At 45.0% G+C, this 25,518-nt stretch overlaps 1 protein-coding gene across 1 annotated transcript in view; it reads left to right on the top strand.

The window, feature by feature from the left end:
- The window catches only part of CIDEB (cell death inducing DFFA like effector b), a 53,764-nt gene extending 38,116 nt beyond the window's left edge, over window positions 1-15,648 (top strand). Inside the window, exons 3-5 of the mRNA XM_030185898.1 lie at window positions 2,286-2,435; window positions 2,998-3,188; window positions 13,884-15,648. Of these exons, the coding sequence (XP_030041758.1) occupies window positions 2,286-2,435; window positions 2,998-3,188; window positions 13,884-14,019 (477 nt within the window). The 3' untranslated portion in view covers window positions 14,020-15,648. The remainder of the gene's footprint in view (window positions 1-2,285; window positions 2,436-2,997; window positions 3,189-13,883) is intronic.
- Window positions 15,649-25,518: the final 9,870 nt, after the last annotated feature.

Below are 25,518 nucleotides of genomic sequence, written 5' to 3'. Positions count from 1 at the left end.
GGAGGGTGTGCCATCAAATCGAGGAGGTTCAGGCAGACGAAAGGCAGGCTGAGGTGGGGATGTCCTACTTGCTCCGGGAACCGATGCTCGCTGCGCTGACATCTGAGAACATACATCTTGCAATACTCCAGACAATCTGTTGAGCTGGGCCTGTTGCTGCTGAAGAGCTTGAGCCAAGTCGGTCAGATCAGGCTTATCTGGCGAGCTCATGGCTTCGGCTTTCTGTCAGGCCTGTACCACGATACGTGAGCCCCTGTGCCAAACAATGCCTGGCAGCCAGACAGTTCTGATCTTACCTGAAGAGACAGGGCAGGAACTTCCAAAGAAGCGCAGAGCGGAACACCGAATGGCTAGCAGACAGATGGCCAACCAAAGGAACGCAGCTGGAAGAAGCAAAGTCCAGATCCAAACAGAGGTTCAAGGCAGGCGGCAGGCCAAGGCAAAGTCTAGGTCCAAACAAAGGTACGAGGCAGGTGGCAGGCAAAAGCAAAGTCCAGGTCCAAACAAAGGTTCAAGGCAGGCGGCAGGCAAACACAAAGTCCAGGTTCAAACAGAGGTACAAGGCAGGCGGCAGGCAAACACAAAGTCCAGGTTCAAACAGAGGTACAAGGCAGGTGGCAGGCAAAAGCAAAGTCCAGGTCCAAACAAAGGTTCAAGGCAGGCGGCAGGCAAACACAAAGTCCAGGTTCAAACAGAGGTACAAGGCAGGCGGCAGGCAAACACAAAGTCCAGGTCCAAACAAAGGTACAAGGCAGGTGGCAGGCAAAAGCAAAGTCCAGGTCCAAACAAAGGTTCAAGGCAGGCGGCAGGCAAACACAAAGTCCAGGTCCAAACAGAGGTACAAGGCAGGTGGCAGGCAAAAGCAGGTCCAGGTCCAAACAAAGGTTCAAGCAGTCGGAAAGCAATCCAAAACACAGAACTTTGGGATCCGCAAGCAGAAGCCGAAGCAACGAGTTCTGCCAGCGTCTGCACTAAATAGCCCCCTCCATCAGAGAGATCCAGATCAGCTGTCCGGAAGGTGGAGCCAACTACCAACCCCAGGGCTCTGGATAGGCTGGTCGCCGAGAGAGGGCGGAGTCCAGCCGCGACCAGCCAATCCGGGTCCAGAAAGGGCATTCACAACGCTCCCAGGCCCCGCACCCGGAAGAGACTTACTAGCTAGTGAGCGCCGGCCATATTGGCCGCGCCGGCGCTCTCCAGCCGCCACCGCGCTAAAGCGGCGAACCGGCATAGTCCAGGAGGCGGGCACAACTCTCCGCCCACGCCGCCCATCGCCAGCGATACCCCGCTCTCTCCTGCTCGCGGAGCGAGGCATCCCAGCGGGCAGAGCGGCGCAGGTAAGGGACGCGACAGTTCCAGATACTCATTTTGCACATTCAAGTTGAAAGACAAGACATTCACCATTTTGTTTCATACATGCTTTTTTAAAATTAAAATGCTAGGGCATATGAACAAGAGTGAACAATCCATGGGCTGCACAGTGTTGAGAACTTTAATGATACACCATACGCTTTGTAGAGAAAAATTGACAAGCAAAGCATTATGGACTGAAGTCTATAAATGTTGCCCTCATTTGGGCACCGATAAAAATCAGCACTAAAGATGCAGGTAGGGGGGTTTTAGATCTGTAAAGAACCGCGCAACATTCTGGGGAAGGGGGAGCCTTTTCTGGAATGATGGGCTCTACCTTAACCAGGGTGGGACCAGGCTAAACAGTGCTCAGAATTGGACGTCGTTTATAGAATAGCATTTTGTGCCCAATTTGGTGCCCGAGGATTACAGCAAGGTATAAATTCTCACACCTAAATTAGGCATTGTAATATAAAAGTGCATGCAAATTCCAGGAATACCCTGATCCGCCATGCCCCTCCCATGGCCATGCCCCCTTTTCAGATCCGTATGTAAAATTTACATGCAGATTCTGGCACCTAAAAATATACATGCAAATTTTAATTAAAGCCAATTAGCACCAATGATTATTAGTGTCCAATTATCAGTGGTAATTGGCTCATTGATCAATTAAATTGTGTACACAATTTTGAGCGCCATATATAGAATTAGAATGTATATGTCAGAGTGAAATCTACTATGAGACTGCAGGATCTCAAACCATATTCTAACTCTTCAGTAGATAAATTCTTCCTGCCTCTTCACTGCTTCTCTCGTTGGTAACATCATCTCACTTTAGTGGCATGGTAAATAGTACCAAATCAATTCAGAATACTAATTCTGGCTACTAGTATATGGTATTTGAAATATAGTGATCTCTGTGCTTCTCTGTTTAGGCTATGGATGCTTTGCTTATCACGGGAATTGTTTCGCTGGTTCTGGAAGAAGATGGTACTCTGGTGGACAATGAAGATTTCTTTGACATGATTGATGACAACACAGCATTAATGATTCTGGAGACAAGGCAAAAATGGAGCTCAGTGAAGGTCTAAGTTGCTTAAGAAGGTTTAGTTAGTGATTCAAGTTTGGGTGGAAGGTGTTTGCCTGTAACTGAATCTCTTCATAAAGGCAGTTAATAAATCCTAATCGATAAATAAATAACCTGGGAATCAGGGGCGTAGCCAGACAACAGATTTTGGGTGGGCCTAGGCAAGAAGTGGGTGGGCACCAAATGTTCTCCCCCACCACCACAAAAAGACATCTCAGCTGGCAGGAAAATGCTTCTTTCCACCTTGGCAGTCTGCAGCAGGCATGCGCTGAAAACTGAACATGCGCAGGTGACAGTATTGTGGAGAGTAGCGTTTTCATTACCATCAGGGGGAAGTCTTCCGCTGGTAGAGCTTGGGATCTCCACCAGCTACCGCTAAACATGTGCTGCTGTTGGGTGGCCTGAGCCCTAAGTGGATGGGCCCTGGCCCACCCAGGCCCACCTGTGGCTACGCCACTGCTGGGAATATTACCTTATGTGTGTCTGAATAACTTTGCTGTATCTGCACCAGAACGTTCTGCAGTCCCATTCCTTAAATTAGCTTCTTATATCTGTTTCAGAGTCGAGTGCTGTCCTATAATCTGAATAGGGAGAAACCCCGAAACAGCAAGGACATTGCACGTATCACATTTGATATCTACAAATTGAACCCTCGGGACCTTTTTGGAAGTCTTAATGTCAAGGCCACCTTCTATGGTTTATACTCTATGAGCTGCGATTTCAGGTGTCTGGGGCCCAAGAAGTTCCTGCGGTGAGTTTCTTTTCTCTTTTGTATAACCTTTAAAAGGGGTAGTTGTGTTAGTCTGGTGTAATGACAATGACAAAGACAGGCTGCACCTTATAGACTAAGGGGGCCTTTTACCAAGAGGCGGTAAGCCCAACGCAGGCTTACCGCATGCTAAATTTGAACTACCACCTGCCCAACGCAGCCATCAGCGGTTGTCCCGGCTCAATTGCTCTGGAAATTTTTAAGTTTTTTCTATTGTGGCAGTAACCCGGCGGTAATTGGGCATCGCCATGTCCTGCCTGGTTACTACCAGGTTACCATGAGAGCTTTTTCCGCCACCTCAATGGATGGCAGTAAGTGCTCCCCGCCACACACTGCCATTTTTTTGGCTTTTTACCCACTGCGGTAAAAAGGGCCCTGGCACGTGGGAAAAACAGCCCCTGCCACTACCGCAGGGCCCCTTTTCCCAGAGCTTAGTGAAAGGACCCCTTTCGAGGACCAGAGTCCAATTTGTCAGATGCATCTGCCTCAGTTATTGTTGTTCTTTTACGTCAATCTGTACACACAGGTGCGAAGGTGGCGGACCTCACGCATCACCTAGATAGGATTTTAGATAGTGCTGGGGAGGAGCCGGCTGACTTGGTGCATGTGGGTACCAATGACATAGGAAACTGTGGGAGGGAGGTCCTGTAGGTAAGAAACCATAAAACCAGAACCTCTAGCGTAGCATTTTCTGAAGTGCTCCCTGTTCCAAGTGTAGGGCCCAAGAGACAGGCAGAGTTCTGGAGTCTCAATGTATGGATGAGGTGATGGTGCAGGGAGGAGGGTTATAGATTCTGGGAAAGGGAGAGCCTGTTCTGGAATGATGGGTGGAACCAGGCTGCTAGCATCAGCATTTAAAAAGGAGATAGAGCAGCTTTTAAACTAGAACCTGGGGGAAGGCAGACAATCATTCAAAAGCACATGGTTCAGAACAAGGTATCTTTCAAAGATATCACCAAAACAGGAAAGATAGGGTATCTTGATAGCAAGGTTGCCAAAGAGACCATAGTAGACCAGGTGTCTTGAAATCAAAAGCAGACAAAAGATTGCAAATTAAGACTGTCAACTACTGAGAAAGATGTAAACAGGAACAACAAACATAGCTCGAAATGTCTATATGCGTATTCCAGAAGCCAAAGAATAAGATGGGAGAGTTAGAATATATTGCTCTAAATGAAAAATTAGATATAATAGGCATCTCTGAGACCTGGTGCAAGGAGGATAACCAGTGGGACACTGTCATACAAGGGTACAAATCATAACGTAATGATAGGGTGGATCAAATTGGTGGAGGGATAGCATTGCATATTAAGGAGAGCCTTGAATCAAATAGATTGAAAATTCTGCAGGACACAAAGCACTTCTTGGGATCCCTATGGATAGAAATTTCATGTGTAAAGGGGAAAAAGATAGTGATAGGAGTGTACTACCGTCCGCCTGGCCAGGATGAACAGACAGATGTAGAAATGTTATCAGAAATTAGGGAGGCTAACAAACTGGGGGACACAATAATAATGGGTGATTTCAATTACCAAAGACTTGTGGAATATGTAGAATATCAATCACATCAATTTCCAAAGTATTCTACAGTTATTTAGAGTGTCGAAAGGTGATAATATCAGATTAGGTGTATGGACAGCTGCTTATGAAGTCATTTAATGTGGATTTTTTTTTTAAAGACTTATGATTAAAGAGGCACTCTTTCTCATTATAAGGCGAGTCCTTTGGAAGTAGGAGGTGCCATTCAAACTGAGGTCTATTTCTCTCCACTTTTTTTCATGCGTGTGTCCATTATCACCTTTCGACACTGCAAAGAGGTGGGAAAATGTGGGATACAAATGCAATAAGTAAATAAATAAATAACTGTAGAATACTTTGGAAATTGATGTGATTTCAATTACCCCAATGTTGACTGGGTAAATGTATCATCAGGGCATGCTAGGGAGATAAAATTGACGAAATCAAGGACTGCTTAATGAAGCAGCTGGTACAGGAGCCAACAAGAGGAGGGAAAATTCTAGACCAAGTCCTTAGTGGAACACATGATCTCATGCAGGAGGTAATAGTGATGGGGCTGCTTGATAACAGTGATCATAATATGATCAGATTTGATATCTGCTTTGGAGTAAATACAGACAGGAAATCCAATATGTTAATATTTATCTTTCAAAAAGGAGACTATGATAAAATGAAAAGAACGGTAAACAAAAAACTTAAGAGGAGCAGCTGCGAAGGTCATGAATTTACATCAGTCGTGGATGTTGTTCAAAAATACCGTCCTAGAAGCCCAGGCCAGTTATATTCCATGTATTAAAAAAGGAGGAAGGAAGGCCAAATGACAGCTGACATGGTTAAAAAATGAGGTGAAGGAAGCTGTTAGAGCTAAAAGAAAATCCTTCAGAAAACGGAAGAAGGATCCGACTGAAAATAATAAGAAACAGCATAAGGAATGGCAAGTGAAATATAAAGCGCTGATAAGGAATGCAAAGAGGGACTTTGAAAAAAAGATTGTGTTGGAGGGAAAAACATAATAAAAATATTTTAAGGTATATTAAAAGCCAGAAACCGACAAAAGAATCAGTTGGACTGCTAGATGACCGAGGGGTAAAAGGTGCACTCAGGGAAGACAAAGCCATTGCTTCTGTCTTCACCGAGGAAGATTTGGGAGAGATACCAGTGCCAGAAAAGATGTTCAAAGCTGACGAGTCTGAATGAAATCTCTATAAACCTGGAAGATGTAATGGCACAATTTGACAAACTGAAGAGAAGCAAATCTCCTGGACCGGATGGTATTCATCCCAGAGTACCAATAGAATTGGTAAATGAACTTGCAGAACTATTGATTGTAATATGTAATTTATCTTTAAAATCAGGCATAGTACTAGAAGATTAGAGAGTGGCCAATGTAATGCTGATTTTTTTTAAAGGTTCCAGAGATGATCCAGGTAAGTCTGACGTCGGTGCCGGGCAGAATGGTAGAGATTATATAAAGAACAAAATTACAGAGCATATTCAAAAGCATGGATTAATGACACAAAGCTAACATGGATTTAGTGAGGGGAAATCTTGCCTCACCAATCTATTACATTTCTTTGAAGGGGTGAACGAACATGTGAATAAAGGTGAGGCAGTCGATATTGTGAATCTGGATTTCAAAAGGCATTTGACAAGGTACCTCATGAAAGACTCAAGAGGAAATTTGAGAGTCATGGGATAGGAGGTAGTGTACTACTGTGGATTAAAAACTGGTTAAAAGATAGAAAATAGAGAGTAAAGTTAAGTGGTCAGCATTCTCAAAAGAGAAGGGTAGATAGTGGGGTTCCCCAGGGGTCTGTGCTGGGATCGCTGCTTTTTAACATATTTATAAATGAGATGGGAGAAACTAATGAGGTAATTAAATTTGCTGAGATACAAAGTTGTTAAATCGCCTGTCACGACTGTGATCGTGATCCCTCTCACACCCCCTCTCAGACTCATCTTATTTCTGTTGGTCAGCTTTTGAGCTGGCTTCTGTCTGTTCTTCCTGAGTTAGATCTGTCTCTGTCTCTGTGCTGGCTGCTTCCAGCGTGGCTCTAATTACTCCACTATACTGTACCTTTGTGTGTTAAGCCTCTCTGTGCTTCAGTATATTTCCTGCCTGTGTCCTGTTGTTGTGACATCATTAGTCAGGGCCTTGATAAGGAAGTGGTGTGCTTCCATTCAGGGCCTTTGCATTGCCAAAGGTCTCTGGGTGAGTTTGTGTGGTCTGTTGCACCTCTGCCTAGTCTAAGTTTCTTGTCTGAATTCCTTGCCTAGTTCTTGGTTAGTCTGTGTGTAGTTTAGCTTTCAAGCATTTTGCTTTTACCTTTCTTTGTGGCTGCTAGGCAGCTTTCAGTCCTTGCTCTTCTGCCTGTCTGTGTTTCTTTCCTAGTGGCTGCGTGCCAGTTTTCAGTCTTTGTTCACTAGTCACTGTATGCTCTTGAGTCCTTTCCTGTGTGTGTGTTCTTGGTTCCGGTAAGTCCTGCCGGCCACCTGCAGCCAGGGGCTCAACTCCTGGGGAATAGTGGTCAAGTGCAGGTGAAGCCTTGCTCCAGTCCTGTGTTCCAGTCCAAGTGTTCCTGCTTTGCTTATCCCTGTCTGCAGTCTCTGCTTTGTGTGTGTGTTAGCCCAGTGCTGGTTGGGGTGGCTTTGCCTGCCACTGCCGCTCCTTGGCAGCAGCCCAAGGGCTCACAAACCTAGTTGCTGCTTTGAAAACCTGACATCGCCAGAAGATTATGAAAAATGACAAGAGGACCTTACGAACCTGGGAGGCTGAGCATCCAAATGGCAGATGATGTTTAATGTGAGCAAGTGCAAAGTGATGCATGTGGGGAAAAGGAAACCGAATTATCTCACATGATGCAAGGTTCCACATTAGGAGTCACCGACTAGGAAAATGATCTAGATATTATCATTGATGATATGTTGAAACCCTCTGCTTTGTGTGTGGCGGTGGCTAAGAAAGCAAACAAAATGTTAGGTATTATTAGGAAAGGAATGGAAAACAAAATGAGGATGTTATAATGCTAGACAGGAAATGAAAGGGCAGGACCCGGCTGATGAAAGCTTGTAGAGCCAGCGCAGGCAGCAATAATTGAATCACTGCAGGCACCAGAAAGGCACACCAGGGAGGGACGGGGCTCAGAGACGGGCGATCAGATGCCAGGACGCTGTAGAAGAGGAGAGATGTTGATGTGGGGTGCTGCCGCCCACCCAGGCCCACCCATAGCAACGCCACTGCTCCTTGTGTGATTTGGCATATAGTCTTCAGTCTTTTACCAGTTGTGGGACACAGAAGTTTGTCTGGCTTTGGCCTTAGGTCCTACTACTCTTGCCACTACAGCAGCCATGTCGTGTTTCCATTTTCTTTCTATTTAGGCATTCCCTGTGTCTATCCCACACATTTTTTAATTTGCTCACCATTTTTGACTCTACCACCTCCTCTGGAAGGGCATTCCAGGTGTCCTCTACCCTATCTGTAAAAGGGTTGTTGTTATTTAGGTCTTTGTTTTTTTAGTATTACTCTGCTCTGCTAATTTTATTCTTTTTGATATCTTTGGATAGTAGTATAACAAAATTTATTATTATTATTTTATTATTTATAGCATTTATACCCCGTTCTTTCCTGCTCGATAGCAGGCTCAGTGCGGCTTACAAGGTATGGTACAAAGTATCACAGAGATAACACAAATGAACAAATAAATACAAGTAAGAATTGGTTTCTGCAATGCTTATGTGATGTGTTGACATTTTAAAATGCCTCTGCCTTCTCAAACATTTATGAGCACAACTGTTATAACAACAGTTTTTGTGGGTGGCTTGAGTTTTTTTGAAACATTTGATTTGGTAGGGGTTATATGTGTTGATTTATTATTTCTAGTAAGCCTTTTCAGGAGGCTGAATAGGTTCGAGGCGGCTGTAAGTCTGGTCTACTCCTGTGGCTCTGCTCCACTTCCCCTCCCTATCTCTGCCTTTTCAGTTGCTTGCTTCCATTTTTCTATTGGTATATTTATTGCATTGTAAACCGCATTGACATGTAGTTGAAATATGGCATATCCAGCCTGTGAATAAACAATGAACACGTGTGTATGTCACGGTCTCAGGCTACTTGGCCTACGGTCTTGGCCTACTGTCGTCAAGCGGCAGTAGGAGGCAAAAACCCCCAACTAGGACTGGAGCTGAAGCTGTAGGCAGGCAGTGCTGGAACAGACAGGACTGGAACAGCAGGACTGGAGCTGAAGCTGTAGGCAGGCAATGCTGGAACAGACAAGACTGGAGCTGAACCTGTAGACAGGCAATGCTGGAACAGACAAGGCTGGAACAACAGGATTGGAGCTGAAGCTGAAGGTAGAGGGGACTAGAGCAAGCAAGACAGACTAGGCAGAACACAAAGCTGACCCACACAGATAAACAAAAGAACTAAGGCTGAAGGCTGACCCTAGCACACAAACAAACAGAGAAGAACAGAAACAGAAGTGCACACAGGCACCTTAAACAAGAAATCAAGAAATCAGCCTGCTTATCCGACATTGCTGCATGGATGTCCAACCGCCACCTGAAACTGAACATGTCCAAGACCGAGCTTATCGTCTTTCCATCAAAACCCACTTCTCCTCTTCCTCCACTCTCTATCTCACTTGATGGCACCCTCATCCTCCCCGTTTCATCTGCCCGCAACCTCAGAATCATCTTCGACTCCTCCCTCTCCTTCTCTGCGCGTATCCAGCAGATAGCCAAGTCCTGTCGCTTCTTTCTCTTTAACATCAGCAAAATTCGCCCTTTCCTCTCTGAGCACACCACCCGTACTCTTGTCCACGCTCTCATTACCTCTCACCTTGACTACTGGCCTCCCACTTAGCCATCTATCCCCCCTTCAATCTGTTCAGAACTCTGCTGCACGTCTTATATTCCGCCTGAACCGATATACTCATATCACCCCTCTTCTCAGGTCACTTCACTGGCTTCCAATCAGATACCACATACAGTTCAAGCTTCTCCTTCTTACCTACAAATGCACTCAGTCTGCAGCCCCTCATTACCTCTCTACACTCATTTCCCCTTACGTTCCCGCCCGTAACCTCCACTCACAGGACAAATCCCTCCTCTCAGTACCCTTCTCCACCACCGCCAACTCCAGGCTCCGCTCATTCTGCCTCGCCTCACCCTATGCTTGGAATCAACTTCCTGAGCCCTTACGCCAAGCCCCCTCCCTACCCATCTTCAAATCCTTGCTCAAAGCCCACCTCTTCATTGTTGCTTTCGGCACCTAACCTTTATACCTTTCAGGAAATCTAGACTGCCCCTATTTGACTGACTGTACATTTGTCCTTTAGATTGTAAGCTCCTTTGAGCAGGGACTGTCCTTCTATGTTAAATTGTACAGTGCTGCGTAACCCTAGTAGCGCTTTAGAAATGTCAAGTAGTAGTAGTAGTAGTAAGTGCCCACGGGCACACAGACTATGAACAAGGCAGAAGTGCTTCACTGCACATGGACTAACCTGGAGACCTTTGGCATTGCAAAGGCCCTGAATGAAAGTCCATCACTTCCTTATAAAGGAAACACACTGAACACCAAAGTGAGGCTTGAAACATAAGAAGTGGAAACACTACAGGAAAGAAACAACAATGCAAGGTGAAAGAACAGACAGGAGCCAGCTCAGAAGCTGACAGTACCTCCCCCTCAGGGCTCCCATGGTCCCCACGGGATATTCAGGTTTCCAAGGGTAACTGTGGTGAAACCTACTGATGGGTTTCAAAACATGAACATAGATTACTGGACTGGAAGTAACAAGCAAATCTGGAACTTGAAGACAGGAGTGGCTCTTGTAAACAGGAGGGAAGCTTGAAAACAGGACTCAAGTGATGTCTCTTCCAGCGGTGTTCTGTAGCCTGACCTCGAGACCCTGGGCCCCACTGACATCAAGGTTGTCCTGAACCCTATATCTAGGGTCCGGTTCTACGGGCGTGGTACAAGACATAGGTGCTGAAGGAGGCTTCTTCGGACAGCCGCTAGGCAAGATCAGAGTCTTAGATGCAGCAAGAGGAGTCATATTCAGAAGGAACCCCTCCTGAGGAAATCCACCACCTGCTTGACCTCCTGGCATATCAGCGTAGTAGCAGGAACTGGGCTAGAGCCAACACCCAACCTGGAATCAGGAGCTGGACAGGAACTCGAACTAGAATCAGGAGCTGGATCTAAACTGGAACCTGGACTGGTATCAGGAGCTGAACTGGGACCCGGACTGGCATCAGGAGCTGAATCGGGACTGGGACCCAGACTGGCATCAGGAGCCGGACCGGGGCTGAGACCCAGACTGGTATCAGGAGCCGGACCGGGGCTGGGACCCGGACTGGTATCAGGAGCCGAACCGGGACTGGGACCCGGACTGGAATCAGGAGCTTGACTGTAACTGGAACTCAGACTGTAATCAGCATCTTGAAAGGAACTAGGACTGGAATCAGGAGCTGAACCGGGACTCCAAAGAGACTGCAGGCAAGCCCTGGCCTTGGGACTTCTAAGACGCCTTCTTTCAGTGTCAGCTTCAGGAGTATCCCGCAGGGCTGGATCCGAGACAAGTTTGTAGCGGTAATCGAAGAGTGTGATAGAAGAATCAATAGCAGAAACTGGGTTTACAAAGAACCAAAGCCCCCAGACACGCTCTCTCTCAGCTGCAGCTTCAGGAGCATTCTTCAAGGCTGGATCAGAAAAAAAGTTTATCACGGTAATTATGGAGCATCATAAAAAGATCAAGAGCAGAAACTGAGTTGGGACCAGAATCCGAACTGGAACTAGGAGCTCAACCCGGGCTGGGATCCGGATTGCCAACAGAGAAAAAAGTCATGGCCTGGAAGCCCAGCTGGAAGGATGATTTTGCCGAGCTCATGGCCTTTACAATCTGTCACGGTCTCAGGCTCTAAACAAACAGTCATGGACTCTGGAACAATGTGAGCCCTTGGTCTACAGTCGTTGAGCAGCAGGAGGCAAAATCCCCAAACCAGGACTGGACTAACAAGCAAGAATGGAGCTGAAGCTGTAGGCAGGCAATGCTGGAACAGACAGGACTGGAGCTGAAGCTGAAGCTGAAGGTAGAGGGGACTAGAGCAAGCAAGGCAGACTAGGCAGAACACCAAGCTGACCCACACAGACAAACAACAGAACTAAGGCTGAAGGCTGACCCTAGTACACAAACAAACAGAGAAGAACAGAAGCAGAAGTGCACAAGGCACCTTAAACAAGAAATCAAGACAGAAGTGCCCACGGGCACACAGACTATGAACAAAGCAGAAGTGCTTCACTGCACATGGCCTAACCTGGAGTCCTTTGGCATTGCAAAGGCCCTGAACGAAAGTCCACCACGTCCTTATAAAGGCCCTCACTAATGACGTCACAACTACAGGATAGAGGCAGGAAACACACTGAACACCAAAGTGAGGCTTGAAACATAAGAAGTGGAAACACTACAGGAAAGAAACAACAATGCAAGGTGAAAGAACAGACAGGAGCCAGCTCAGAAACTGACCATCAGGAAATAAGGTGAGTCAAAGAGGGGTCACGACCACAGTCGTGACAATGTATTAGTCTCTTATAATTTACATTGGGGATTGGTTTTAGGTTTTTGTTTGCCTTTGTAATAAAGGCATACAATAAGCACCTTGTTTGAAAATCATATGTGCCCTCTGTATAATTACCTTTTATAGGGGGGTCTTTTACTAAAGGTTAGCTTGAATTATCTACAGCAGGTCCCATTTTATTCCTAGGCCCTTCTGCAGATAACTCAAGATAATCTTTAGTAAAAGACCCCCTTAATTTCTAAAATATTTTACCTACTATTGCTTCTATAAAGGGTTGTTCTTTTCTCTAAAAGCAAAGGGGGCATCCTTACATCACATACACCTAGTTAGTGCAGTGGGCTGAGAACCTGGACAACTGGGTTCAATTCTCACTACAGCTCCCTGGGAAAGTCACTTAACTCTCCATTTGTCATGTCCCCTACCTCAAAACAAGCGGCGTCCTCGGGCTGCGCAGGGTCCCGTCGACACGCACACTTGACTGGCACAGCCCTGAGCCATGTGTGTGTGGTTCTTCTCTGGCTGCAGACTCCTTGATTGCTTTGCTTCCATGCACCTGGGTCTGTTCTTGCTTCCATGCACCTGGCTCTGCTCTCTCTCTACCTGGCTTCCAGGCTCCTTGATTGCTTTGCTTCCACCCACCTGGGTCTGTTCTTGCTTCCATGCACCTGGCTCTGCTCTCTCTCTACCTGGCTTCCAGGCTCCTTGATTGCTTTGCTTCCACCCACCTGGGTCTGTTCTTCCTCTGCCTAGCTTCCCTTGCTTCTCTCCTATTGGTCTTCCGGTTCCTCCTTCCCCTGCTCTTGTCCTGTGGCTGTGCCCCTTCTCCCTGCTGATGTCAGACGCCAGCACTTTATCAGCTGAGCTCTCCCTAGACTCCTTGCTTCGGCTTCTACTTTGGTAGGTGTTACTTGCTCAGTAGTGTGCTTTTCCTCTACTTTGTTCTTCGTTACTGACTCTGCCTGTACCTGGATTACACTTGTGTCCGCTGCCTGCCTACTGACTCTGCCTGTACTGGGATCACTCTCTTACCTGCTGCCTGTCTGGTCATCACGTTCATCACCCCGCTTTCTGCTCCATCTCATAAGCCCTGCAGGCCACCCGCACTTAGGGGCTCAACCTCTGGGGAACGGCGGTCAGCACAGGTGAAACCCGGGGTTGTCTGGCCGCCAAGCAGAACCTGGTCCGAGTACCGGGCTCGGCAGCGCTCTACTTGGTACTAGAACTCACAGGTCTGACACCATTGCCCCAGGTACAAAACAGATTGTAAGCCTACTAGGGACAGAGAAAGTACCTGCATATAGCAGATGTAAACCACTTCGGTTGTATCCACAGAAAGGCAGTATATCAAGTCCATGACCCTTTACTCTACCACGGTACAGCAGAATTAATATTCTGTACCATTTCCTACAGCTCCTACATAGCTAACCTTACAGCATACTTTTTTAACTCCCTTTCAGTCACTGGCATCAGCATTACAATGTCTTCAAATGAATTGTTTGTGCAAACCATGATGGTACTGTACCTTACTCCTGAGCCAGGATATGCAGAATATGATGTCAGTCTCTCACATTGGTGTCCTTTCCACAGAGAAATTCTACGACTGCTCTCCTCTGTGATGCAAGGTGTGGGTCACCTTCTTCTAACAACATCCAATTACCTGCGGCGCCTCATTGAGGGAACTGATAATTGGCAACCTGCAAGGATCTCTGAATACAAAGACTGAAGCTAAGATTAATTCACTTTTTGCCAAGAATATCATTGCAGAAAATTATTCTTCACCAAAATATTTGTTTTTTTAGAGGGCCAGTTCTATCTCCAGATCTTTGTGTGAAGAGAAATGTTCCACCAGAGATATTTATACCGACACACCCTTCCTTCAGATGCTGGTGTGACAAGAAACACTTCCACCATCTCTACCACTGAAGTTTATCCTAACTCTACAGAATGACATTTTTAGAAATCACTTCTCTACAATATATTACTAAGACTCCTTCAGGCTGATATTCAAAAACGTTTATGCAGTCAACACTTGATTCCAACTGTGTAGGTGATTTCTAAAATTAAAAATCAGGCAATGGATACATTTTAGACACAGAAGTCAATGTCTGACCAACATGTATCTGCTTGGAGTTATCAGGGGCCAGGCATATTCTGGAGGAGGTGATATTATTACTGAGAGCAGTAATTCCAGCCACTATCCAGATAAATGTGTCCATTTAGCGGGATTGCAGTCCCAACTTTAAATGGATATGTCATCTATTTAAGTAAACTGGCATGTACCCTGTCTAAAATCTTAACACGGGAATGTCCAAGCTATGTAATCTCGCATGTGGAGTATAATTCTACCATCAAGTCTACCAACTACTCTCCTTTTGCAGAACTATACCCTATTTAGAAAACAACCTAAGACAACTCTATTCAAAAAATCTGTCTATAATACACCTCTTGTAGGAGATTGTACAATCCTACTGTGAATTTTTTCATCTGTCTAGCTGATGGCAACTGCACATGTAATCGCTTGTAATCCCCAAGGGACTGTCTCAGTTGTTATCCCTTGAAACTCTGTAAACCACTTTGAGCTCTCTGGTCTAGGAATCCAAATAAAGTAAAAAGTACAGACTAAGTGGTCCTACCTAAACAGATAAACCCACTGAATGTCAGACATAAAGATAAGTAGACAACCCATCTGCTTCTCATTCTGCAGTGATTATCATAAGAAATGCCATGCTGAGTCAGACCAAAGGTCCATCAATCCCTAAATCCAGTCTCCAGCTGTGGCCAATCCAAGTCACTCGGAAGCAGATTTCAAAGAATGAGCACTAGTGTTCTGAGATCTCCTTAGCTAATAATTATTTATGATATTCTTTTCAGACTTTCTAAATATTGCCCCTTCAGGAAATGCTCTGCCAGCCGACAAGAGCCCCTAGTGAGCTTCATGGGGAAAATCTAAACTATTATTTCTTTATTTTAAAGTACTACCTATTTTTCATAAGAGGTCTTGTTGAGCCTCTTATTTATTTCAGTGGTATTTTATCAGTAAAATTATGACTGCGGAAGGAAACAGAACATTGGAGTGTCAGCCAGAAGGAGCTTTATCATAATGTAATAAGCAGATGAAGGTTTGTTTCCCACAACACATGTCCAGCCCACATCAAATATGGATGCCAATAGGCTTCACATCATAAGGCCAGAAAGACTAATCAATGTATCAAAATTTTATTCCAAAACCTGAACAATGTATAATATAAACTATTCAGCCAGCGGAAGGCAGCACTGTTAATGTTTGCCACTGGTGTTGAACCTGGATATTCAAGCTTGAGCCAATTCTGGTCACTGGCATTGAATATCCGATTAAAAAAAAAAAAGAAAGCTGTTTAGCACATGCCTGGTTAACTCGATATTCAGAACTAACCAGCCATTCATTAACTCTATTTATGTGCTCTGAATATCAGGAGCTAACCAGACTCCATCCCTGAAACACCCCAGAGATAGCCGGCTTGCACTTCAGCGAAGATAAATGGTTAAGCACTGCTGACAATGATTGGGCAAATTAACTACCTCCCTCTAAGAAATGCTGCATTCCAGGATAAACATCACATATGTTATAATTGTTCATATTAAGTCATTGTAATATCTTTATATGATGTATTTTACAATCTGTCTAAACATGCTACCTTTTTACTATGTAAGCCACATTGAACCTGATAAACCTGAGTTCCTCTTGGGCTAATGTGGGATAAAAATGTCATAAATAAAAGTATATATATATATATATATATATATATATATATATATATATATAGTTCAAGAACTTTTATTGATGAACATCAAAATATAACACCATTGATCCACAAACAATTAGGCAAGTGATATGTTATGAAAACCAAGTTTACACAGACAGTGACAATAACGGTGTCATCTTATACATACTTTAACTTCCTTCCCCGTTCTCTCCCCTCCCCACCCTTCCCAACCCACCCCCTCCCCTTCTCTTCCCTCCTATACCTTCTATACGAATGGGTGTATTAACAATTCAAAATATAACTTCATCCCTTTATGGGAAGGGTGTTCCAAAGAGCCTCCCACCGTGCTTTAAACCGAGCTCCCAGGGTACTTCCCATCTGTTTAAACTCGCCCCTATCAATCTTCATCTGATGGATCAGCTGAATTTGCCACCATTGCAAAGAGGGACCCTTAGGAGAGAGCCAGGACTTTAAAATGGCAGCTATTCCAAAATGTATAGCTATCCCCATGAAGCTTTAAATTTGTAGCAATTGAAAAGAAGCAGCAGGTCTCGCACCAACGTACATCCCCACATGTCCTCCACTGCCCCCAGTAAGCCTTTCCAGAATCGACTCGCAGCTGGACAGGTCCAAAATACATGCCATAGTTCCCCCGCACTTCAAGCAAGAGCCGCACCCCAATATTTTTGCCCTAAAGGCCCTTCGCGGCGATATATGTAATCGGAGGAGAAAATAATACCGTTTTCCCCTTTGAGGAATTCACAAACGTTGAGTGTATAGCTTCTTAATACTATCCTGTAGAACTGCCAACGAGACTTCGCAGCCAAGCTCCCTTGACCAGTTACCCGCCATCCTAGCATAATCCAATTCTTCCATAGTATCTTTCAATTGTTGATGATGAAATTTAAGTGGCACCGATTGCTGTGAACCCAATGAGAACGTCTCAGACAAAATATCAGAGACGTCCTCTGTTAGGTCCATCCACGTCAAGGATGCAATATAGTGCCTTAGCTGAAAATAAGCAAAATAATGTCCCCGGGGAATCTCGTACTTCTCTACTAGTTCGGCAAATGGTTTCATACGACCTTCCTCATCTAAAACCTGAGCAAGATAAACAATCCCCCGCCTAGCCCACAAGCCGCATACGCTAGTTTCCCGGCACGGGGGAAAGGCAGGGTTGTTACAAATCAAAAGGAAGGGGGAGGATCTGGCCGAAAGATGACGACAATGACATAACCATCGCCATGTCGCTCTCATGGCAGCCCAAAGCGGATGCAGTCGAAAAACGTGTTGAGGCAAAATGCCTCCAGTATGAAGTAAACGACTAAAGTGAATCTCAGGGAACAATGCTGTTTCTATGGCAGTTAAGGAAAACTCAGACGTACCCCTAAACCAGTCATTTATATGCCTCATCATACATGCCACAGTAAGAGCTCTAATACTCAACAATCCCATCCCGCCACTCTCCCATGGAGCCACCATCACAGCCAGGGGAAGTCTAGGGCGTTTCCCGTTCCATAAGAAGGATTGAATTATTCATTCCAATACCCGCTCATCTTTCTGTGATAGAAATAGGGGCAACCGCTGAAACACATATAGCCACTTGGGCACCAGTACCATGTTAGGCAATCTTACCCCAAAGTGTCAGCGGCACAGCCTGCCAAACTGTCAACTTTTGCTTTGTCATCTCTAGCAAGGGGTGTATATTGGCTGCGTAAAGAGATTCTAAATCCCTAGTAATATACACTCCTAAACACCTCAGGGGAAACCTGCCGCTCCAGGACTGCTGTAAATTCTCATCTAGAGCGAGGGCACATGATTTTTGTAAGTTTAAAGAAAACCCAGATAAAGTCCCAAAATAACCAATAAGATCCAAGGCCATGTGGCGAGAGGATTCTGAATCAGAAAGGAGAAGCATAACATCATCTGCATAAGCCAAAGCTACCATCTGCTCAGTGCCCACCTCAATGCCACTGATATCAGGGGAGTTATTTAGGAGTCGGATTAGGGGCTCTAGGGAAATATTGAAGAGAAAGGGAGACAAGGGGCAACCTTGGCGAGTCCCCCTCTCTACCCCAAACCACTCCGATCTGCCTCCATTGACCACCACCTGGGCCCCCACACCCGTGTAGAGCGCTCTCAAGGCCCCCAGGAAACACTCAGGTAACCCGATCCAGTCCAGTACCTGAAAAAGATAACCCCAGTTCACCTGATCAAAAGCCTTCACCGCGTCCAGGCTCACTAGCATCGCCAGCAGACCCCTATACCTGCTCTGCGCCATGGAGAGGAGAATTCTTCTTCCATGGCAAACTGAATGCCGTTTGGGGATAAATCCCACCTGATGAGGCCCGATCAATTCCGCCATATAGGGCAACAGCCGGTTAGCCAATATCTTTGCCAAGATTTTAATATAGACATTGATCAAGGATATGGGCCTATAAGATTCCGGGTCATCCGGTAGCTTACCGGGTTTGAGCAAAAGTGAGATCAAAGCAACATTCTCACGTTCTGGGAACTCTCCCTGTTGAATAACTGACTGATGATAGTCAAACAGCGCCCCTTCCAACGAGAACTGCAGGATCTTATAATATTCTCCAGAAAATCCGTCCGAGCAAGGCGCTGAAAATGTACGCAGTCCCTTAATCACTTGTTGTAACTCTTTGAATTGCAGGGAAGATTCCAATACCTCTACAGCCTTCTCAGACAACTGAGGCATTCCCACCCATGGCAGTAGCCCTTGCACCCTCGATGGAGAAGGAGACTTTCCCCCTTTGTATAAATCTCGGAAATGGCCCGTCAGGATCTGCCTCATTAAATCTGGACAATTTGTTAGCTTCCCCTGTTTATCTCGTAGTGTTGCAATAGTTTAGTTTCCCCCACTAGATTTCACTAACCTCGCCAAAAGGCCTCTCGACCAATTCCCAAACCTATGAAAGCGGAATTTTTGAAAGACCATCTGCCATTGCACCTGCTCATGCAATGAGTTAATTGTCACCTGAAGCGCAATATAGCCCACCTCTTCAATGCTGCGTTCGGCACCTAACCCTTACCGTTCAGTGAATCCAGACTGCCCCAATTTGACTGCCCCTATTGGACCGACCGTTCACTTGTCTATTAGATTGTAACATAAAGGAATCCTGCTCAGAAGGGAGGGATCCCCAGAAGCTTAGCCGGTGGTGGGAGGCAGGGCTGGTGGTTAGGAGGTGGGGATAGTGCTGGGCAGACTTCTACGGTCAGTGCCAGAGCCGGTGGTGGGAGGCGGGGCTGGTGGTTGGGAGGCGGGGATAGTGCTGGGCAGACTTATACAGTCTGTGCCCTGAAAAAAACAGGTACAAATCAAGGTAAGGTACACACAAAAAATGGCACATGTGAGTTTATCTTGTTGGGCAGACTGGATGGACCGTGCAGGTCTTTTTCTGCCGTCATCTACTATGTTACTATGTAAGCTCTTTGAGCAGGGATTGTCTCTCTTTGTTAAATTGTACAGCGCTGCGTAACCCTAGTAGCGCTCTAGAAATGTTAAGTAGTAGTAGTAGTAATATAGTCCTCCCTGGATTCCTTTGGCCAAATCCCTATCCAAATCCGAACTTAACCCCTTCATCTACGCTAATGACGTCACAATATTCATCCCTTTCCAATCCAACCTCACAGAAATCTCTGAGAAAATAATCACGGCCATGAACATCCTAGCAACCTGGGCCAACGCCTTCAAGATGAAAATGAACAAAGAAAAAACTCAATGCCTAATCCTTTCATCACAACACGCTACTCTGCTCCCAACCCCCTGACCACCCCAGACGTTACAATCCCAATCTCTGACAATCTAAAAATCCTAGGAGTAACATTAGATAAACACCTAACTTTAGATACTCATGCAAACGCCACAACGAAGAAGATGTTCAACATGATGTGGGCCAAGAAAACAAGAAGGCAGATGATCCGCAAAATCCAATGTGGAAGCAAACAAAAGAGCAGATCGCTAGGTGGTATTAATCAGACTTTATTGGAGAAATAATCGCCCGACACAGACTGTGTTTCACCCACAAGGGCTGCGTCAGGGGCTCTAAAATAACAAACAGTAATAAAATAAATAAATCAATAACATATATAACACCACTCATAATATATATAGAAAAATAAATGTAGAAAAATAAATAAAGAGCTAAAGAAAGAAGTACATAGGATACCATGACGTGTGCAATAACAAAATTACACATAATCATAATTAAACAGTAATAAACACAAATTATATAACCAAAAACTCAGTATTAAAACAATGATCCTCCTAGTAAAATGATCACATATTCAAATTATATATCCATAAATATAAAATGCAGCCTAATAAACATATACAAGCGAACATGATGTGGGTACTGAAAAGAGTAAAACCATTCCTCCCACAGAAAACTTTCTGCAACCTAGTACAATCCACAGTACTCACCAATGCCAACTACTGCAACAGCATCTTCATCGGTTGCAAAGCCCAAATCATGAAAAAACTCCAAACTGCCCAAAACACAGCAGCCAGACTCATTTTTGGCAAATCTAGATTTGAAAGTGCAACACCACTTCGTGAAAAACTTCACTGGCTCCCTATCGAAAAACGCATAAACTTCAAATCCCACACAATGATCCACAAGATCCTCCATGGCGAATCTCCAAGCTACATGACCAACTTGATCGATCTTCCAGCCAGGAACGGGTCCAAATCCTCTTGAACATATCTCAATCTTCATTTTCCCAACTGCAAAAGCATCAAATACAAAACCTATGCGTCCAACTTCTCCGTTATAGGCAGCCAACTCTGGAACGCAATACCCCGTCACATCAGAACAACCAATGATTACCTACCCTTCCGAAAGCTGCTGAAAACTTACCTCTTCAAACAAGCTTACCCAAACAACCCAACTTAATTCTTGAACTTAATTCCTCACCATCAGCACTACCTACACTCCAATCCTCTCCCTCACAACTCTTCATATTGTTCTACGCTTTATAACTTGAACATCTCTTGATACTTTGTACCATACTTTGTGTCATCTATGTGAATCTTGGTACCATACTTGTGTAACCTTTGTGATACTTTGTAACACAACTTGTAAGTCGCACTGAACTTGCTATTGAGCGGGAAAGAGCGGGGTATAAATGCTATAAAATAAAATAGATCTCTGATAGCACTCCCTCAAGCTTTTCAAATTGCCCCTCCAGGGATGTGAATCACGGCTCTAACGCGGTACTTATACGGTCTGTGCCCTGAAAAGCACAGGTACAAATCAAAGAAGGGTATACACAAAAAGTAGCACATATGAGTTATCTTGTTGGGCAGACTGGATGGACCGTGCAGGTCTTTTTCTGCCGTCATCTACTATGTTACTATATGTTACTACGTACCCACCGCTGATGCAAGCTGGATCAGCTGTCTTGCCGAAAATTCAGCTTCCGCTCGTGACACAGTCCCCATCTTGCCATCCCCAGGAGTCGCGCCCCCCTTCTCCTTTTCCGATTTCGCTCCTTTCTTTGGCGCTCCGGATGGCATTGGAACGAGGAATTGTTCCATGCAAGTCCCCCAGATCTTCTGAGGTAAGGTCCTGCAGCGGAGGATCGTTACAGGCAGTCAGGGTCAAGGCAGCGAGCAGGAACCTCAAAGCAGCTCTAAAGCTCTGCTACTCCTCTCGTTGCATCACGTGATCTCATGTATATATATATATATATATATATATATATATATATATAGTGATATCCCCCCTTCTCGCTCAGGGTGACCTGGTTCCCACTAAGCAAATTAAACAGGTCTCACCAACTGCATATTTCTCTGGCAACTCTTTATTCCAGCCCCTGGGCACACTTCTTCTAGCTTAATACTTTATGCTTTCATAGGTCTTCACACTGAGCCGCCCCACACAGATACATGGGCTCAGTATTAGCTTCAATACTTTGGGGACTCCCAACCCCAGGCTTTGCAGCCTGCTTCTCTCAGTACTTGGGATACACAGTCCCTCATTTGAATACACAGTTCTTTACCAGTACTTGGGACACGCAGTCCTTCCTTTGAACACACAGTTCTTTAACCAGTACTGGGGACACACAGTCCAACTATAATGCTTTAGGGCCTTCTTACCCCAGGATTTTCAGCCTGCTTGTCTCCTTTGAACACACAGTCCACCACAAGTCCATAAGGTTAGCCAGTATCTTTCAGGGGGATTTCTTCTTCTGCTGCCAGCTCACTTCTCTTCCTTCCCTCTCAGGTGGGGTATAAAGTGGTTAATTAGCTACACAGGACCCAGCCCATAACCTCCTACACCTGTGGACATCCCAGGGCTCCTAGCGACCTCCACCTATTCTCCTAGCACCCTCTAGTGGCCTACCCCGGATAGGACAGCCTCATACTTATCACAATATATATATATATATATATATATATATATATATATATATATATATATATATATATATATATATATAAAAAGAGAGAGAGATGGAACAGTTGTTTGAATTTTGAATATCAGGAGGGCCCAGATTGAAGATGTCTCCTAAGTTTGCCCAGGAACAAGTCCAAATGATAGATAAGAAACCAGGGCCCTAACTTAGAAACTCAGGTGCTGATATTAAAAAGATTTATGCTTACAACTTTGAGTTATGCTCATAAACTGGCCTGATATTCAGTGCTATTTAACTAGCCAGGAATGGCTCCTGGTCAGTTAAATAGCACTTACCTGGCTAACCGCTGATATTCAGCGCGAGATAGCCAGTTACCTCCAGATTCTATATAGTGCACCTACATTGGCACAGATTCAATAACAATGCACGTAACTTAACAAGCTATTGAGCACCAAAAACAGTACTTAACAAGCAATAATGAGCATTGATTGGCACTGATTAGAATTTAGGCACACAACTTGGTAAGCGCATTCTGTAATGACTAGTGGAACCATGTCCGTTTCCTCAACAATGAAACGGGCCCTAGGAAGGTTGTCATAAGTACATACATAAGTACATAAGTAATGCCACACTGGGAAAAGACCAAAGGTCCATCGAGCCCAGCATCCTGTCCACGACAGCAGCCAATCCAGGCCAAGGGCACCTGGCAAGCTTCCCAAACGTACAAACATTCTATACATGTTATTCCTGGAATTGTGGATTTTTCCGAAGTCCATTTAGTAGCGGTTTATAGACTTGTCCTTTAGGAAACCGTCTAACCCCTTTTTAAACTCTGCCAAGCTAACCGCCTTCACCACGTTCTCCAGCAACGAATTCCAGAGTTTAATTATGCGTTGGGTGAAGAAAGTGTGAACAGATGCTTCACATCTACCTGTTCCACTCCACTCATTATTTTATATACCTCTATCATGTCTCCCCTCAGCCGTCTCTTCTCCAAGCTGAATAGCCCTAGCCTTCTTAATCTTTCTTCATAGGGAAGTCATCCCATCCCCGCACCTTTTCCAATTCTACTATATCTTTCTTGAGATGTGGCGACCAGTATTGAACACAATACTCAAGGTGCGGTCACACCATGGAGCGATACAACGGCATTATAACATCCTCACACCTGTTTTCTATACCTTTCCTAATAATACCCAACATTCTATTCGCTTTCCTAGCCGCAGCAGCACACTGAGCAGAAGGTTTCAGTGTATTATCGACAACGACACCCAGATCCCTTTCTTGGTCCGTAACTCCTAACATGGAACCTTGCATGACGTAGCTATAATTCAGGTTCCTCTTTCCCACAGATCCCTGAGGAACCCCACTAACTACCCTTCTCCATTGTGAATACTGCCCATTTAACCCCACTCTCTGTTTCCTATCCTTCAACCAGTTTTTAATCTACAATAGGACTTTTCCTCCTATCCCATGACCCTCCAATTTCCTCTGTAGCCTTTCATGAGGCACCTTGTCAAACGCCTTTTGAAAATCCAGATACACAATATCAATCGGCTCCCCCTTTGTCCACGTTTGTTTACTCCTTCAAAGAATTGAAGTAAATTGGTCAGGCAAGATTTCCCCACACAAAAGCCATGCTGACTTGGTCTCAGTAATCCATGTCCACGGATGTGCTCTGTAATTTTGTTTTTGATAATAGCCTCTACCATTTTCCCTGGCACCGACGTCAGACTCACCGGTCTATAATTTCCCGGATCTCCCCTGGAACCTTTTTAAAAAATCGGCGTTACATTGGCCACCCTCCAATCTTCCGGTACCACGCTGGATTGTAAGGATAAATTGCATATCACTAATAGTAGCTCCGCAAGCTCATTTTTCAGTTCTATCAGTACTCTAGGATGAATACTATCCGGTCCAGGAGATTTGCTACTCTTCAGTTTGCTGAACTGTCCCATTATGTCCTCCAGGTTTACCGTGGAGTCAGTAAGTTTCTCCGACTCGTTCGCTTGAAATACCATTTCCGACACCGGTATCCCACCCAAATCTTCCTCGGTGAAGACCGAAGCAAAGAATTCATTCAATCTCTCTGCTACGTCTTTATCTTCCTTGATCGCCCCTTTTACCCCTTGGTAATCCAGCGGCCCAACCAATTATTTTGCCGGCTTCCTGCTTTTAATATACCGAAAAAAATTTTTGCTATGTTTTTTTGCCTCTAATGCTATCTTTTTTTCGTAATCCCTCTTGGCCTTCTTTATCTGTGCCTTGCATTTGCTTTGACACTCTTTATGCTGCTTCTTGTTATTTTCAGACGGATCCTTCTTCCATTTTCTGAAGGCGTTTCTTTTAGCCCTAATAGCTTCCTTCACCTCACTTTTCAATCATGCCGGCTGTCTTTTGGACTTCCGTCTTTCTTTTCTAATTCGTGGAATATGTTTAGCCTGGGCCTCCAGGATGGTATTTTTGAACAGCGTCCACACCTGTTGTACAGTTTTTACCCTCTCAGTTGCCCCCCTAAGTTTTTTTTTAACCGTTCTTCTCATTTTATCATAGTCTCATTTTTTTAAGTTAAACGCTAACGTATTTGACTTCCTGTGTATAGATACTTCAAGGTTGACATCAAAACTGATCATATTATGACCACTTTTATCAAGCAGCCCCAGTACCATAACGTCCCTTAACAGATCATGCGCTCCACTAAGGACCAAGTAACCTTTTTTTTTCTCTCTCCCCTGCATGTCCAGCAATTCTCCTCTTCCCTCGATTTTCTCCTCTACTGTCCTCTCATCCCATCCATGTCCATCAATTCTCCTCTGCCCTGCCCTGCCTCCCCTCGATGTCCCACGATTCTCTCCTCCCCTCGACTTGCACCTGAACATCCCCCCTGACATCAGCTTTCCTCCAGCGTTCCCTTCCCTCTCACTGTTCCACCCTCTGACGTCATTACGTCTTGATGCGAGGGCGGGACAGTGAGGGGGAATGGAACGCTGGAGGCTGGCTGACATCAGGAGATGTTACGAACCCAGGCAGCCGGACATGGAACGTTGGAGGTGCAAATTATATAGTATGTGCGCTGAATTTGTAATGTGCACAGGCAAAAA

The sequence above is a fragment of the Microcaecilia unicolor genome, chromosome 13 (assembly GCF_901765095.1).
Source record: "Microcaecilia unicolor chromosome 13, aMicUni1.1, whole genome shotgun sequence".
In the NCBI taxonomy this organism is placed as follows: Eukaryota; Metazoa; Chordata; class Amphibia; order Gymnophiona; family Siphonopidae; genus Microcaecilia; species Microcaecilia unicolor.
This window is presented reverse-complemented; position numbering and strand designations above follow the sequence as displayed.